Source organism: Rhinopithecus bieti, unplaced genomic scaffold, assembly GCF_001698545.2.
Source record: "Rhinopithecus bieti isolate Rb0 unplaced genomic scaffold, ASM169854v2 scaffold_18153, whole genome shotgun sequence".
Classification (NCBI taxonomy): domain Eukaryota; kingdom Metazoa; phylum Chordata; class Mammalia; order Primates; family Cercopithecidae; genus Rhinopithecus; species Rhinopithecus bieti.
This window is the reverse complement of record NW_016809139.1, coordinates 1,158,218-1,174,744: the sequence shown is the minus strand read 5'-3', so window position 1 is coordinate 1,174,744 and position 16,527 is coordinate 1,158,218. Positions and strand designations below refer to the sequence as shown.

At 53.5% G+C, this 16,527-nt stretch overlaps 1 protein-coding gene and 1 pseudogene across 2 annotated transcripts in view; one reads left to right on the top strand and one right to left on the bottom strand.

The window, feature by feature from the left end:
• Positions 1-1,312: 1,312 nt before the first annotated feature.
• On the bottom strand, positions 1,313-7,386 carry LOC108539790 (uncharacterized protein encoded by LINC01547-like; annotated as a pseudogene). The gene is made up of 3 exons (XR_001888482.1): positions 6,781-7,386; positions 3,650-3,917; positions 1,313-3,103 (listed from the first exon to the last, which is right to left on the bottom strand). The product of XR_001888482.1 is annotated as an uncharacterized protein encoded by LINC01547-like (transcript).
• Positions 7,387-9,360: 1,974 nt separating this feature from the next.
• SLX9 (SLX9 ribosome biogenesis factor) overlaps positions 9,361-16,527 on the top strand; it is a 35,831-nt gene continuing 28,664 nt past the window's right edge. The window contains 3 exon segments of the mRNA XM_017888682.1: positions 9,361-9,514; positions 9,516-9,582; positions 13,317-13,425. Of these exon segments, the coding sequence (XP_017744171.1) occupies positions 9,456-9,514; positions 9,516-9,582; positions 13,317-13,425 (235 nt within the window). The 5' untranslated portion in view covers positions 9,361-9,455.

Genomic DNA, 16,527 nt, shown 5'->3' with positions numbered 1-16,527 from the left:
CCGGGCACGAAGGTGAGTCTCCAAGGAGGAAGCCGCCTCCCCTCCCCCGCTGCCCGGAGCTGCTTGGCTGGTGCTCGGAGCCTCCTCCGCCGCGGACACTACTGCGATCCTTCCCCCACCCTGACCCCGATCCCGACCCCGACCCTGACCCCCACCCCGACCCCGGCCGTATTCCGTTGCATTTGCTCCTTGCCAGCTCCGGGGCCACCACTGAGCAAGCGCTGTGAGTAGGCGCTTCTTGGAGCTTTCCCTGTGGGTCCTCAGAAAAACCCCACGGCGTCCCCATTGTAGAGAAGGGGAAACTGAGGCTCAGGAAGGCCAGAGCTGGCCCAAAACCTGCGGCCCGCGGCGGGCAGGGTTTCCACGCTCGGAGCCCGGCCGCTCCCTGGGGCGCGCGAAGGGAGCTTTCCTTCCCCGGGAAAGGCCGGGGCCAGAGACCCGCACTCAGACCCGTCGGGGGTTGCGGGCCGAGAGCGGGCTGGGGAAGGCTGGGAGGGCGTCAGGGGCCGGGTCCGCCAGGCTGGGGGCCGCGAGCTCCGGGAAGGCAGTCCTGGCCTGTGGATGGGGCCGCGCGTGGGACCCGGCTGGGCGGCCTCGGAAGGCGTCCAGGCTGCGGGAGCCGGAGGAGCGGCCGTGCGGGCGCCGGCGCCGTGGGTGGAGGTCGCCGTCCCTCCTAAGGGGCAGCCGGTGCGTTTGGTACCCGGGAGCAGAGCCGCGCCTCCCCGGCGGCCTCCCCGGGGTCTCACTGGGTCTCCCGGGCGCGGAGTCTGGGGCCCCGGCTCCGCAGAAACCAGGGGCGGCCGCGGGGAAGCAGCGCCCTCAGGCGACTCGAGAAAGGGTCTGAGGAGCCCCGAGAAGGACCTCGCGCATCCCCGCTGGGCTCCGACCGCCTGGGTTTGGTGCGGGAGGGCCCAGGCCGCCAGGACCCCCACGCACAGCTCAGTCTGCGGGACGCGGCCCAGAGGCCAGCAGCAGAGGACGGGGCCGGGGCCGGGGGGGGGGGACGGGGGGGGGGGGGAGGGCGCTCAGGGGAGGTCAAGACCACGGCTAGCCTTTCAGGGTCATGGCCTGGCCCCCGATCCCAGGGGAAGCGAGGGGGGCTCTGTGAGCAGAGGCGCCCGGGTGGAGAAGGCGCTGATAGCCAGGGGCGGGGCAGGAGCCCAGGTGGGGACTTGGGGGTGGCTGAAGGGGCCCTTGGGCTGCAGGGGTAGGAAGGGGAGCTAGGAGCGCGGCTTGGGCAGGTGCTGGGGGACCGTGGGCGCCCTTTATTCTGAAGGGGAATGTGCTGCCCGAGTCCCCAGGGACCTAGAGATCCATTTCAAGATTTTCAAGATTTTCAGGTGGAGACAAAGGCCAGGCCCAGGTGAAAATGTGGCAGTGACCGAGTGTGGGGAGAGAACCACAGAGAGAGGAGGTCCCTGAGGAGGATGATGGGACAGAGAGAGGGGCCAGGATTTTAAAACGCACCTGATGCGTTTGGCAGCCTCAGCCTCGTTCTTCTTTCAAGGAGAAAGTGTGGGCAGAAGCCAGCTCTAAAGCCCAGGCTGCCCAGCCTGCACTGGCAGAGCTGAGGGAAGGAAGGGCGGGGCAGAGCCTTCCCTCCCTGTCGCAGAGGTGAGCATGGGAGATCTGGAAGGAGGCAGATGTGCCCGCAAAGTTGAGCCACCCGGACGCCAGGGCCCCCAGGTGCGCCTTTGAGCCTGGAATCTTTGCCAGGTCATGGCTCCCTGCTACTGAGCACTGGACATGGGCCATGTGCTGGCACTTGGCAGTTGCACGACTGACACCACAATGCCTCAAAGGTGACGACTGCCTTCTGGAGGCCTGGCTGGCTGACACTTTGCATGGCTCCTGGAGAAGAGGGATTGAGTGGAGTCAACGGGTCATGGCCATGTCCTGGGTGCCGCCTCTGAGGCAGGGCCAGGCTGGGGCGAGGAGGGGCTAGAGACAGGCTCCTGCCAGTTCAGCCTCTCATCGGTGGTCTTCATGCCTAGGAACCCATTGGAGGATTGGAAACCACAGGTGGCTGAGTCCTGCCATGGGGTCTTTCACTGAGCAGGTCTGGGTGGGGCCGCAGACTGTACCCCACGCAGGGTCCCAGGTGAGGCGGATGTGGCCTGGCGCTGTGTGGCTCTGGACCTAGTACTCAGGCTCGGGCCGGAACCCAGGGCCTGGGCTTGAGTCAGAGCTGTGACACAGGCAGGCCATTCACCATTACATCTTCCTAGCTGAGAATATGCAGGCAGCCAGGGTTGTTATCCACATTCCTCCTCCATGTTCTTCTTTTTGAGAACTTTCACCAGGTATGTCAGGAGCTGGGCTCCACCAGGGAGGCTCAAGTGGAAAGCCCTCATCCTTGTCCTCCAGGATACAGGAAAACCTGTGGTTATAATTCCAGTGACAAGAGCGAGCATGTGAGGTGTGGCAAGTCTCACTGTTCAACTGGAGAAATCAGACACAGCTTCCTGGAGGCAGTGATACCTGGACAGGCTTCTCCACAGAAGGGAAGCGAGTGGGAGGAGCCAAGTGGGAGAGACCCATCACGTAGGGGAACAGAGTGTCAGAACCCACAACCACCCCCACCCTAGGCCTGGAACTCAGGAAGAGAGCCCGGCCTCTCGGGGGTGACTACATAGTTCCCTGCTAGATCCTAGGTCTTGCTCCCGGGCAGCTCTGCTGAGACCTCTACGCCTGTCCCAGGCTGCACCAAGGTTTTCTGACTATTGACCCTTGACTCTGAGTTGGGAGTTGCTGTATTTTTACTAAGGGATGGAGGGGCACAGCCCCCAACCCCCAGGGAACTGGGCTGGCTCTCCCATGGCTCAGCCCATAGCCCCAGTCCCAGGGATATCCAGAGAATCAGAAAACCCCCTCCCTCCTTCAAAGCAGCCATCGGCAGAGTCTGTGGAGCTCTTGGGGGCCGGGAGACAGGCAGGGAGCCCACCTGGCAGGCAAGGGCCCATGGGGGAGGGTTGATCTTTGATCTTCCTCTGATGGCCTAACGGGAACTGTGAGCACCCAGCCGCTCTCTGGGACGTCTCGGGGCAGGGAAAGGGCTGAAACTGATGCAGCCACAGCAGCATCCCCTCTTGTAGAAGTGGTCCTGAAACAGAGATGTGGTCGGGGCGGCAAGTTGAAAGCCATTTCTGAATGACGCCTCCTACTGACCTAGAGCCAGCACACACCACTCCAGGGGCAGAGAGGAGAGAGCAGGAGACAGTCCAGGGCAGAGGCAGGAGACAGTCCAGGACGGAGGCAGGCTTGGAGTCCATGGAGACCCTCCCTGGAGCACCCCCTGCATCTGCAGGGTCCAAGCCCAGCACTGGCTCTGCAAGGATCCGGCCACTTATACTGTGCCCCTCCAGCATGGGGCATCTGTGGGTCTCCCTGAAGGTGGGCACCTGGGCAGCCTTCCTGAGGGGTCCGAGCATCCCTGCAGGTGTCAGTGATTCCCTCTGTCCCTTTCACCACTGGCCATGGCTGGGGCAAAGCAGCACCGTGTGGTTTGGTTCTGGACAGCCGTGAGGCACCACGAGGCCCAGCATGTCTGCAGGGGCCTCTCCTAGCCCCCTCTCTGCACGCTGAGGCTTCACCTGTTGATCAGAAAGAGGCAGCAGAATCCAGAATGAGAGTGCAACGTGTCACCTACCAGCCCCAGCCCCTGGGGTCAGAGTGTGGACTCGGAGTTTCTGTCCAGCAGAGGCCCCTGATGTTCAGCTGCACCGGGACAGCCGGGCAGGGTGTCACCCGCAAGGTCAGCTGCAAGACTGGGGCTGGGGTTTGTAATCGCTGTCGTCTCTTGGCCCGCAGGGTCCTCGCACATGCCGCTTTGGTCCTTATGGGCAGGACCCAGGTCTTTCATGAGACCAGTGTTTCCCCCCATGAGGCCCGGAGAGAAGCCTTCTGGCCACTCCTGGGTACAACAGGAAGGGAGCAGCAGGCCTGAGCTTTTTATATACACCAACTGCCAAACATTTCACCATGAATTTCCTGAGACTTCTCTCTTTGGAAAGCTTCTGTTTGTATGTATTAGGCAATGCGCATGCCAGCATGTCAGTTACAGCAGGAGACAGGGAACAAGCCACATGGGAACTGATGGAGCCACGGCCATATCCAGTGTCCTCTGCAGCCACTATGGAGTGCCAGGGGGAGTGAGGGGCAAACAGTAAGATCTTTATGATGTGAGAGAAGCCAGGTGTGGATCAGGGAAGTCGGTTTAATTGGTGTGAAGAACAGGATCACTGAAAAATATTTTCTCATAGATAAAACTCTCTTTGTATAAAAGTCTCTAGGATGGCGACAGGAAACCTGTAATCATGGTTTCAAGTGGGCAGGGAACTAGGGTCTGGGGTCAGGGGAGGAAGGGAAACTGTTCACTGTAAACAGCTTTTAGGACGTTTCCATTGGGATCGAAGGGTGGCTGACTCTGTGACTTTGACGTGAGAATCACTTCTACTTAAGGCACTTGAAAGACGGCACCTGCAAGAGCATCACTGAATCTCTCCTTTTCTTCCTGAAGACAGGAGATAAAATGCCCGTAGGACTTCAATGGTCTAAAACACCAAAGCAACGGCAGCCAAAAGCCAAAACTGAACCAAATGGGGAATCTAATTAAACTAAAGAGGCTTTTCGCAACGCAGCAAAAGAAACTACCATCAGAGTGGGAACAGGCCCTAACCTACAGAATGGGAAAAAAAATTTTTTTCAATCCTACTCATCTGACCAAAGGGCCTAAATAATCAGAACTCCAAGGACCTCAAAAAATTTACAAGAAAAAAACAACAACCCCATCAAAAAGGTGGGCAAAGGGACTGTGGAAACACACATTTCCCTCAAAAAGCAAGAACAATTCATACAGAACCCGACCACATGAAAAAAATGTCCCATCACCACTGCCCATCAAGAGAAGATGCAAATGCAAACCACAATGGATACCATCTCAAACACCAGTTAGAAGTGGCAAATCCCATTAAAAAGTCCCAGGAAAACAACAGGTGTGGAAGAGGAATGTGGAAGAAATGAGAAGATTTTACACTGTTGGTGGATTGGTAAACTAGTCCAACCATTATGGAAAACAGTATGGGCCGATTCCTCAAGGATCCTAGAACTAAGATGTAACCATATGACCCCAGCCCGATCCCACTACTGGGTAAATAACCCCAAGGATACATAAATCGATGTGCCTATAAAGGCAATGCCCCGTATGTTAATTGCGGCACCTCATTCCACAATAGCAAAAGACTTGGAATCAAACCCAAATGTCCATCAGTGACAGACGTGGCGATTAAGAAAAATGTGGCCACAATTATACACCATGGAATACTAATGCAGCCATAAAAAAGATGGTTTCTGGTCCTTTGTAGGGCACTGGGATGAGCTGGGAAAAACCATACATTCCTTAGCAAACTTCACAAGAACAGAAAACCAAACCACCGCATGTTCTCAACTCATAGAATGGAACTGAACCAATAAGATCACCTTGGACTCGGGAAGGGGGAACATCACACACTGGGGCCTATCATGGGGGAGGGGAAGGGGGGAGGGATTGCATTGGGAAGTTATACTGATGGTTAAATGAACGAGTTGATGGGGTTGCTCGACGAATGTGAATGGGTGCAGCAACACAACATGGCAACAAGGTATAGCCTTATTGTAACCATAACAAACCGTGCACGTTATGCACATGTAGCTAGAACTTTAAAGTATAATAATAATTAAAAAAAAAAACGCCCATGTGAAAGATGCCTTCCCGGCCGGGTGCAGTGGCTCACGCCTATAATCCCAGCACTTTGGGAGACCGAGGCGTGTGGATCATGAGGTCATGAGTTCAAGACCAGCCTGACCAATATGGTGAAACCCTGTCTCTATTAAAAATACAAAAATTAGCCGAGCGCGGTGGCAGGTGCCTGTAATCTCAGCTACTGAGATTCTCCTGAGGCACGAGAATCGCTTGAACCTGGGCAGCAGAGGTTGCAGTGAGCCGAGATCGCGTCACTGCACTCAAGCCTGGGTGACAGAGACTGTCTTAAAAAAAAAAAAAGAAAGAAAAGAAAGATGCCCTCCCTGTACCGGGCAAAGAAATATTCCTTTACAGGGAAGCACATCATAGCCGACAGAATTCTGTACAGACATTGAAGTAATTAAAGTAATTCCTGTTGTTCTTAAGCCTCCCCACACGGTTTACTTTTCCATAACTGCCTCTTTGTTCAACCTCCTGCAAAAACACATAGGTTTCGTCACTTCTTTGGGTCTTTGCTTCCTTAGCAGGGTCCTGTGTCACATGAAGGTGACATTAAATTTGTATACATTTCTCCTGTTTAATCCATCTGCTTTCAACTTAGTTCCCAGGCCCAGCCAGGACCCTAAGAGGAGGAAGGTGGATATTTGCCTCCCCTACAGTATCACACACATATGCTGCTTTTTTAAAAAAGAAAATCTGGGGCCAGATGCAGTGGCTCACGCCTGTCATCTCAGCATTTTGGGAGGCTGAAGTGGGAGGACTGCTTGAGCCCAGGAGTTTAAGACCAGCCTGGGCAACACAGGGAGATTGTCTCTGCAAAAATAATAATAATAATAATAAGTAAATAAATAAACAAATAAATTAGCCAGGTGTGGTGGCACATGCCTGTGTTCCCAGCTATTCAGGAGGCTGAGGTGGGAGGATCACTTGAGCCCAGGAGGTCACCGTTAGTGAGCTATGATTGCACCACTGTTCCAGCCTGGGCAACAGAGTGAGACCCTGTCTCTTAAATTTTTTTTTTTAATTAATTAGTTATCTGATTAACACAGTTCCTTACTGGTGAGGGATTCTCCACTGTGGTCTTTCTGCAGCACCACCCCATACATGAATGGCTTCTTTTGAAGCTTCCACCTTGGTGCAGGTGAGTATCTTTGTCTCTGTCTTACTCTGCTTTGTGCTGCTATAACAGAATACCACAGACTAGGTAATTTATATAATGAACAGAAATGCATTGGCTCATGGTTCTGGAGACTGGGAAGTCCAAGACTGAAGGGCTGGCAACTGGCAAGGGCCTTCTTGCTGTGTCATCCCACGGTGGAACAGCAAAGAGAGGGCAAGAGTGTGTCAAAAGGGGGACAGGACTAGTCCTTTTATAAAAAATACTTTAATAACAAACCCACTCCCATGATAACAACATTAACCCATTCCTGACGGTAGGGTCCTCGTGGCCTAATCACCTCTTAAAGGTGCTACATCTTAATATGGGAGTGGTATGACAGCAATTAAATTTCAACATGAGTTTCAGAGGGTACTGGCATTCAAACCATAGCAAATACTGGGCTTGCCGTGGAAGAGGAGGCTGATCTTTAAATCATATAGATTTTTTCTTTTTTTTTTTTTTGAGACGGAGTTTTGCTCTTGTTGCCCAGGGCAGAGTGCAATGGCGCAATCTCGGGTCACCACAATCTCTGCCTTCCGGGTTCAAGTGACTCTCCTGCCTCAGTCTCCGAGTAGCTGGGATTACAGGCATGCGCCACCACACCTGACTAATTTTGCATTTTTAATACAGACGGGGTTTCTCCACATTGGTCAGGCTGGTCTCAGACTCCCGACCTCAGGTGATCTGCCCGCCTCGGCCTCCCAAAGTGCTGGGATTACAGGCGTGAGCCACCACGCCTGGCCAGAATGTTCTTTAAAAACAGGGACAATCCCATGAAGTAAACTCACATTGGAATGGTTAACAGGTAAAGTGATCCAGGTGGCTAAAACAATAGACATTCACTGGCATCCAAAAGTACATAAAGATGAGTACTTTGAGATCATGCCACTGCACTCCAGCCCGGGCGACAGAGTGAGACTGTCTCACAAAAAAAAAAAAAAAAAAAAGATGAACACTTTCACCTCAAGAGTCGCTGGGCTCAGATGCTGAAGGCACCCTGACGGAACTCTAAAGACACCAGCCTCTGGAGTTTTCATCTCCGGAGTTTTCACAGCCAACAGCATTCCTAGGTAGACTGGCTGTGAACACATCCAGTTGGAGGGTAAAAAGAACGATTTGTGAATGCTCCATAGGTCTTCGAATATGTTAGTAGACACGACTTCAAGCCAGTTGCAGAGCCTTGAATATATCCTAGTCTATAACCTTGGGCTGCGAGTGGCTTGTGTGGTCATCTGTCCATCTCTCAGTTGGGCGAGAAACTTGAGGTCCTTTCTGAGAGGTGGCCCTGGCTCTGCCTGGGACCCGCTACTCTTCTTCAAAGTGCATTTTGTATGGGTGGGTTTTCACTGCGGGTCCTGGGCAGGCAAGTGCTAGTGCCCAGTGTTGGGAAGCAGGGTAGAGGTGTGGCCGCTACCTGGCTGGGCCCGGACTTGGCAGCCTTCCTTCATGGCCCCCAACCACAGTCCGTTCCATAGTTTGTTCTTGATGTGTCAGCTTTGTGTCCCCGTGAGAACAATGGGCTCCTTGAGGACAGGCATTGCATCTTCGGGTCTCTTCTCTAATGCACCCCAGGGCACCCAGCATAGACAGCAGGGGGTGCAAGCAGTCAGACAAGCAGGGCTCCCATTACCAGCACAGGACCCAGCCCGTTACCTGGAGGCTATGTTTCCCATGTAAACTGAGTAATACACAATTCTAAGGAACTGTTCTGAGGACTAAATTGAATAGTAAAATAAATTTAAATATTATTTTAAATAATTTAAAATAATAGTAGAATTATTTTTATATAATATAACATATATAACTATAACTATATAATTAAATCTTATAAATAATTAAAATAAAATAAATTTAGTAAAATAAATAAATCGAAAAGTAAAAAATAAATTGACATGAAGTGAAGGTCAGTCAAAATGGACTAGCTTGGCCAGGCGCAGTGTGGCTCATGCTCTCAATCCCAGCGCTTTGGGGGCCGAAGAGGGAGGATTGCTGAAGTCCAGGAGTTCAAGACCAGTCTGGGCTACACAGCAAGATCCTGGCTCTAGCAAAACATTAATAAAAATTAGCCGGGCGTGGCGGTGCCCCCCGGTGGTCTCACCTTCTCGAGAGGCTGAGGCGGGAGGATCGCTCGAGTCTTGGAGGTCGAGGCTGCAGTGAGTCGATTTCGCGCCATTGCGCTCCAGCCTGGGCGACAGCGGGAGACTCCTCAAACATAGAATTTTTAAAAGGCCAGCTCGACTGCCGCGGGGGTCGCGTCCTCTCCATCCCCGACCTCGGACCCACCCCCCTGGGTACCCCACGATCTAGACAGAAACTCACTGTTTCTCGCGCTCCGCGCCATCCCCGTCCTCCGGTCTGTTTCTCCCCGGGGCGTCGGTGAAAGGCACAGCGCTGCAACCCTACATCCCCGACCCTGCGCCCGCCCGAGCTGCTTCCGGGTACTTCCGGCGCCCGCGCGCATCCCGGCAGCCGCCGCTCCTGTTTCCGTCGGGCGGCGAGAGCGCAGGACCAGCTTCCGGGAGACGCTCCGTGCGTTCGCCGATCTCTGCGGGGAAGATGGGGAAAGTGAGGGGGCTGCGCGCCAGAGTGCACCAGGCTGCCGTGAGGCCCAAGGGGAGGCCGCCCCGGCCCCGCGCCCCCTGCTCCGGAGGCGGCCTCTCCGCCGGCCTCGGCCGCGGGGAAGGTGAGTGGGGGAGGCGCGGGCCGGGGGCCGCCGCGTGGGTCCGAGGGCGGGTGAGCTGCGGCGCTTCGCCTCCGGCAGGGGTCTCGGGCTCTGCGAGCGTTTGCTGCGCGACAGACGCGACTTTCTTGCTTCGCGAAGCGTGGCGAACTCCGAGGCTCCGCTCTGCGCTGCAGTCCTGGGCACACGGACTCGCGCCGCTCCCGGGGCGGGGACAGAGCCAGGAACCTCCCGCTGCGGTCCAGGGTTGCCACGCGCACCCCAGAGGTTCCTGAATCGCACTGAGCTCCCAGGAAAGGAAAGGACGTTCCCAGGATTAGAGAAGGACGGAGAACAAACTCAGGAGAGACCCCGCTCTCTTTAGCAGGCAGCTGCCTGTCTCCCCATCCCACTCAGCCCTAGGCAAGCACGAATCTACCTTCTGTCTTTGTTCCAGACACTGCACGTGAAAGGAATTACTGCTTTCAGAATTTTTTTTCTTAACTTTTGCCTTAAATATTTTGACCGATGTGTCTTGGTGTAGATCTCTTTGTATTTATTTTGCGTGGAGTTTACTGAGCTTCTTGCATATGTACGTTAATGTTTTTCATTACATTGGCAAGTTTTCAACCATTATTTCCTTGAGAATTTTTTCTGCCTTTTTCTGTCACTCCTCTCTTTCAGATACTTCCATTATAAAGATGTACGTCGTGCTTGATGGTGTCCCACAGTGCTCTAAGGCGCTGTTCATTCAGTTTTTCTCTTTTCTTCAGATGGCATAATCTCTCTCTTAATTCAAGTTTACATGTTCTCCCAGCCCAGAGCTACTTTTGAACCCCTCCAGTGAAATTTTTCATTTTTTTTGACCCCAGAATTGACTTTATTTCTCTCCTCCTGTTCCTCCTCCTTTTAAAAATAATTTCTCTTGACTGATGTTTTCTTTTTGATGTGAGAATGTCATTATAGCTTTTAGTTCTTTAGACGATGGTCTCTGTTAGTCCTCGGAAGTATTTGTAAAGGCTACTCTGAATTCTTTACATGTGGGCCCCTCAAAGCAGTTTCTGTTACTTGGCTCATGCTTTCCTAGTTCTTTGAATGTATCACTTTTTGTGGAAAATTGGGCGTTTTGGATAGTCCTGTAGCAACCAGGGATTAGTATTTGCTTGATTACTTTATTGATCTGGCACTGAACTGTGTGACCTCTCTCCTCGTCCCCTTCCAGCTGTGTGTAGTGTGTAGCCTCTGATGTGCCCCCTTGTTGTTGTTTTTTTTTTTTTCTCCTTCCTCTGTTTATCTTTTAGCCTGGCTACTTGGATCTACTTAAGCTCTTTACTGGTCAGCAATTGTTCTTAACACCTCCTTGGCCAGTGGGTTTTTGCCCTTTACCACTGGATACCTCCGGCTTGGAGGTGGCTGTCAGGTTCAGCGTGTGCATATTTTTGACCTCCCTTCTGTCCTCAGAGAGGCACAGCCAAGGACTAGTAGCTTACAGAGTCCCTCTTCTCACTCCTGGGAGGGCGCGTCCGTGAACACGCGCACAGCCTCCAGACTGCCAGGGATGCGACTTCCTGGGAGTCGTTCCTGGGTCAGAGGGGCTTACCGTCTACCCAGGAGCCTTGGGCACCCTGCCCTCTGCACCCGTCACCACCCAGAGCTCCTTCCTGGTCAACAACACCCTTAGGCGTGAGAGCCCTCACAGGAGCTGCAGACGAAGTGAGTCCCCTCTGGCGGAGCTGTGGAGTTCTTTTTTGCAGTCCGCCTTTCCTGGGCGGGAGCTCCCTGTCAGGACACCAGAGATGGGGCAGGAGCAGCTTCAGCTTCTCAGGTGACATCTTTCTCTACTAGCAGGAGAGGGGTGTGCCCCTAGTCGTCTTGGCCCTGCGCCGTGCTGGTGGCTGAGGTGGGGCTGAGCGGGACCCAGTGTTCTGATGTCCCTGCCTGGGGTGGAAATTAGAAAATAGAATTGTCAGACAGAAACTAAAAAATAAGTGTGTCTGAAAATGGGAAAGACATAATTCAGGAATCATAGAAAGGAACAGAGCCGTTAAAAAGACATGGCAAATTTGAAGATAAAAGCAACAGATCGAACTTGTATATATGGAAAATGTAGTCATTGAACTTGAATATGGAATAGACAGGTAAAAAGGATTTCTAGTGTCTAATCAGACAATGACATTGTAATCCTTGAAAGACATTCAAATGATGTAACAGCGTTTTTTATATTAAGCTCCAGAAATATGCATTAATGAGGTATAAAGTGCCACCATGGAGAATGTCCCAGGTACGGTGGGAAAAGCAGTCGTATGCCATATACCAACGTACATTCATGATCTGGAAGGCTGCACGCTCCACCCCTTGTCCCCACCTGGGCCCTGTTTGCCTGTGAGGCCTCAGCCTACCTGTGCTGCCTCAGCCACCTGCCCACCCATTTGAAGGCTGCCCTGGTCTCCAGCACTGTTGCTCTTCGAGTCTGATATTTTCCCATGTACCGACTTTATTGTCCCTGCCACGTAACCCCCCAAGACCGAGGGTTTTTCCCTCACGTGCTGTGGGTGAGGGCGCCTGGGGAGCTGCAGTCCAGCCCGGCACCTCTTGGTGCCCTAGCTGCCTTCTGCCTCACCCGCACCTTGTCTCCTCTGTAATGTGAGGGAGGCCACATTTTACCTCTACCTTCAGGGTTTTCAGATTGGGCCTGAGATTGAGACTCACGTAAAACAGATAAACAGGAGAAAAGCATACACATTTGTTGAAGTTTTATGTGACATGGGAGCCTCATAGGGAAATGAAGACAAGGAAGTGGAAGACCTTTGTGCTTCTGTGAGAGGGTAAGAGGTTGAATGGAGGTGATTGTGGAAAACTAAACCGCTCGGGGAGGCAGGCTGCAGGAGGGGAGGGGTTGTGTTCACCAGGTGTGTCTGTACAGGGTGCTTTTGGCTCCTCTCATCCGTCCCTGATGATAAGAATGTCACTTTCCTTTTGGTGTAAGAGGGCATCTTCCATATGGGGATTTTATCTTCTTTCAGGAAAAACAGGGAGGGGGTTAATGTGCCCTCTTGGTACCTGCTATATTTTTAAGTGCCTTTAGCTCAAAATAATTCTTTTGCCAAAGTGACATGTTTTGGGGTGGCGTATTCTGACACCCCTCAGAAACCTCTGTTGAGGTTGATGCTGCCTTCCCTGCCAAGGTCAGCGAGGCCTGCACGTGAATGGGCCAGGCAGCACGGGGGTCAGAGACTGGGGGTTCTGTCTTACAGTGTGGTCGACAGCTGACTTGGAGGAGCTGAAATCTTCATGTAGGGATGAGTGTGGCTCAGAAGGAGACCTGGCAGAGGGGCCGCTGAGATGACTGGTTCTGATGGGGTGTGGTCATTGTGAGCTGAAGGGGCCGGCAGGCTGGGAGCTGCCTCTCCTTCATCTGCTCAGCTGCAGGTTTCTTTTGCGGCACAGGAGGATGTTGTAGAAACAGTAAGATGAAACGGTTGGGCAGGAAATTTGGTTCTTGAGATACTGGTCCTGACTCCTAAAGCCCGTCTGGTGATTTTAGGCAGGGGGCAGGTGGGCCTGGGCGCCCTGGAGCTCTGGGACCGGAGGCTCCTGCTCTGGGAGGTGAGGCTTGTTCCCCTCAGGTCCTCCCAGGCAGAGAAGCTAGGGAATCCGGGTTCTTGTCCTCCGTCTTCTCCTCACCTTTAACTTCCCTCGGAAACCACAGAACAAGTCTCACACCTTTCTTTTCCTTCCTTTTTTGTTGGGGACATTAGGACTGGGCGTTCATCAACACCAACATCTTTGCCAGGACCAAGATAGACCCCAGCGCCTTGGTGCAGAAGCTGGAGCTGGACGTGAGGAGTGTCACTTCCGTCAGGAGAGGTGAGGCAGTCTTGAGTGCGTGGGTTGCCATGCTGATGCCCAGCAGATCTGGGATCACTCACTCACACACCCGAGGTCTCAGCAGCTTTCCAGCTAACCTGTACCTGACAATGTCCTTGAGCAAGGGATGCCCCTGGCTGTTTGTTGGGGCGATTCCCCAGAGTAGATTGCAGCTGTGGTTTTGCCCCTGGGCTGCATCTTGTCCCCTCAGCTACGCAGGGACTGCCCTGCATCCTGGCAGCAGCGCTAAAGCCACAGGAACTTGGGCTTCTTTGGTGACCAACAGGGTTTGAACTATTTTCTCCGTGTGTGCTGATTCTCTCATGATCTGTCTCTATGTTTGGGGCAGTTTTGATCCCTTTTCTTAAGCAAGTACTTTATGTGTTGCAGAGGTTAGCTGTTTATCATTTTGTACAAATAACTCATTAGGGTTTAGATCCTGAAGCCCAAGTGGGGTCCTGTCAGTTTCATCAGAGCCATGCGCCGCCCTTCCCTGTCTCCTGGTTGTGCTCCTTGCAGTCCTGCAGCACACACGTCAGCCTGGCCAGGGAGAGGGCCCGGGAATTCGCACTCACTCCAGTGTCTGGAGCTTAGCACGGAATGCAGTCCCCTGCACCTCCTATTGAGCCTGAGGTGTTCTAGAGAGTTCCAGGCCACCATGCTCAACGCCAGGAGTGTTGACTTTCTGGCTGGAGGGTGGTGACACAGTGTCACTCCCAGGGATAAATCCAGGAAAGAGCTTCCTTCACTCATCTAAGGGAGTCCATGAGGGGCACAAGGAATACTTTTTACATCTTGACAGCCTCGGAGAGCCCATGGGTTGGGGAGGGAGAGGGCCTGGCTGTGGGTGCAGAGCTCGACTTTTTACATCTTGACGGCCTCGGAGAGCCACGGGTTGGGGAGGGAGAGGGCCTGGCTGTGGGTGCAGAGCTCGGGGCACCAGTGTGACAGTGAAGACTGCACTTGACTTCACAGTCTGCAGAGCTGGGAGTGTCAGGACAGGGCAGGAGCCAGGTCTGGGACCTGTAGGCAGCCTGTTGAGAGCGTGGGCTCTGGGCCTCTGCTCCTCACCGCCTGGTAGCCTCTGGCTGCGCACTTGATCACTCTGGGCCTGGGTTTTGCATCTGTCAAAGGTGGTAACAATATTTATCTCCTGAGTTCTGGCAGTTTTGAGGTTGAGATGAGTTAGCTGGTGTGAAACGTTTCAAACAGTGCAGTGCGGGCTGTGGAGGTGTCCACTCTGCATCTGTTGAATGAGGCTGGTCTGGCGGCAAGGCTGGGGATGAGTAGGTTTTGCAGCTGCCCAGAGGTGGCCAGCCGTAATTCCTTGGGCACAAGTCATGTGATTGTGGGCTCTCTGACCCTCAGCTCCATTGTCCACAAAGCGGCGACAGACATAGCTCATAGGTGCTGAGGGCTTCACTGTGCCTCTAGAAAGATCCAGGTACATTTAACCAGTGCTGGTTTCCTGCGCCTTCTCTCCGAGGAGGACCTGGTGAGGTGACCAGGCCAGGTAACTCCAGAGAGAAGCTGTGCCTTCCGGCCAGAAGCTTCGATGTTGTGGGTGGTCTGCCCGAGCTGTGCGCTCCCTGATTGCTGATGAGGCCACTGAGGCTGTCCCCAAGGGGAGGGGAGCCATGGGTCTCACTGACCCGGCTCTGGCCTGAGCTTCTCAGAGAAAGCTTCTCTTTCACACAGCGGCCTCTTTCCTCTGCCTTTTCTTGGCCCTCTCCCTTCAACCCCTGTGGCTCATCTGGTCCCCAAGGCCACCTGCTGCACTGACCCTCACGTCCCCTCTTCCCCTCCTAGTTGAGGGAGGCGTCACGCTCACGACCCCTCTTGCCTACCAGGGAAACTCCTCGTTAGCAACATCTGGCCTCGCAGTGTTCCTGGGCTGAGGTCACGCCCAGCAGCCCTGTGGCCTCTCCTTTGAGCCACCCTGGATCTTCTGGTTTTGTTTGTTTGTTTGTTTATTTGTTTGGAGATGGAGTTTTGCTCTGTCACCAGGCTGGAGTGCAGTGGCGTGATCTTGGCTCACTGCAACCTCCGCCTCCTGGGTTCAAGTGATTCCCCTGCCTCAGCCTCCTGAGTAGCTGGGACTACAGGCACATGCCACCACGCCCAGCTAATTTTTGTATTTTTAGTAGAGATGGGGTTGCACCACGTTGGCCGGGATGGTCTCGATCTCTTGACCTCGTGATGTGCCTGCCTTGGCCTCTAGGTGCTGGGATTACAGGCATGAGCCACCACGCCTGGCCAGGTCTTTGTTTTCTATAAACTCAAACCTCATTAATTTAGAGTAACTGGTGGGAGAGGGTAGAAGCTTGAACTTTATGGTGTCAAAGGTTGATTTCAAATTTCAGAACCACGTTATGAGAGTAGAGCATAGAAATGTTTTCTTGAAGTAATTGAACAATAAGTTGGAAAAATTTGAAGATTCTATTGTTTGCGAGTCCATTGGTAATTGATTTTTTTCTTAATTCATATACCCTTATTTGTGCGTAAAAATCTTAAAGCTTGTGCCAAGTGTAGCGTGGCCCATTCTGCACTCCCCAGCCCTGAGCTCGTGCAGTTTGGACTGTAGCTTGGCCCATGCTGGCACTTCCTGCTTGTATGCAGTGTTTCCCATAGCTCGCCTGGAGGGGCACAAGGATGGGAGTTATTTGAGCTGTGTGGCAGGGTCAGGGTTTTGGGTGTTGGGGCCTTGGCCTGGGGATGAACTTAGTGGCTCTGGCCTGGAGCCGGTGGCTTCGGGCACTGCCCATGGCTGTGATTTCTGCCTCGGTGCCCCAGGGGGATTCAGGAGAAGGTGCTCCAAAATGGTCCCTTGGAGGTTGTCCCTGAGGTGCGTTCCAGATGGCCGTCCTGTGGAGGAGGTGTTCTGAGCTCATTGCCGCGGGCCCCCGTCACAGCCGTCCTGGAGCGAGGCCTCTGGCCAGCCATCTTTGTCTGCGGCTCTCGGCCCAGGGTTCTGGTGCACGTTCCTTCCACCGCCTGCTGTGGGTTCTCTGCACTGAAGAGTCCTGGGCTGGATAAAGGGGACCATTGGACCTCACAGAGGGCTCAGACGCAGAGACAAGCCTCCACTTCCCCTGGGATTTG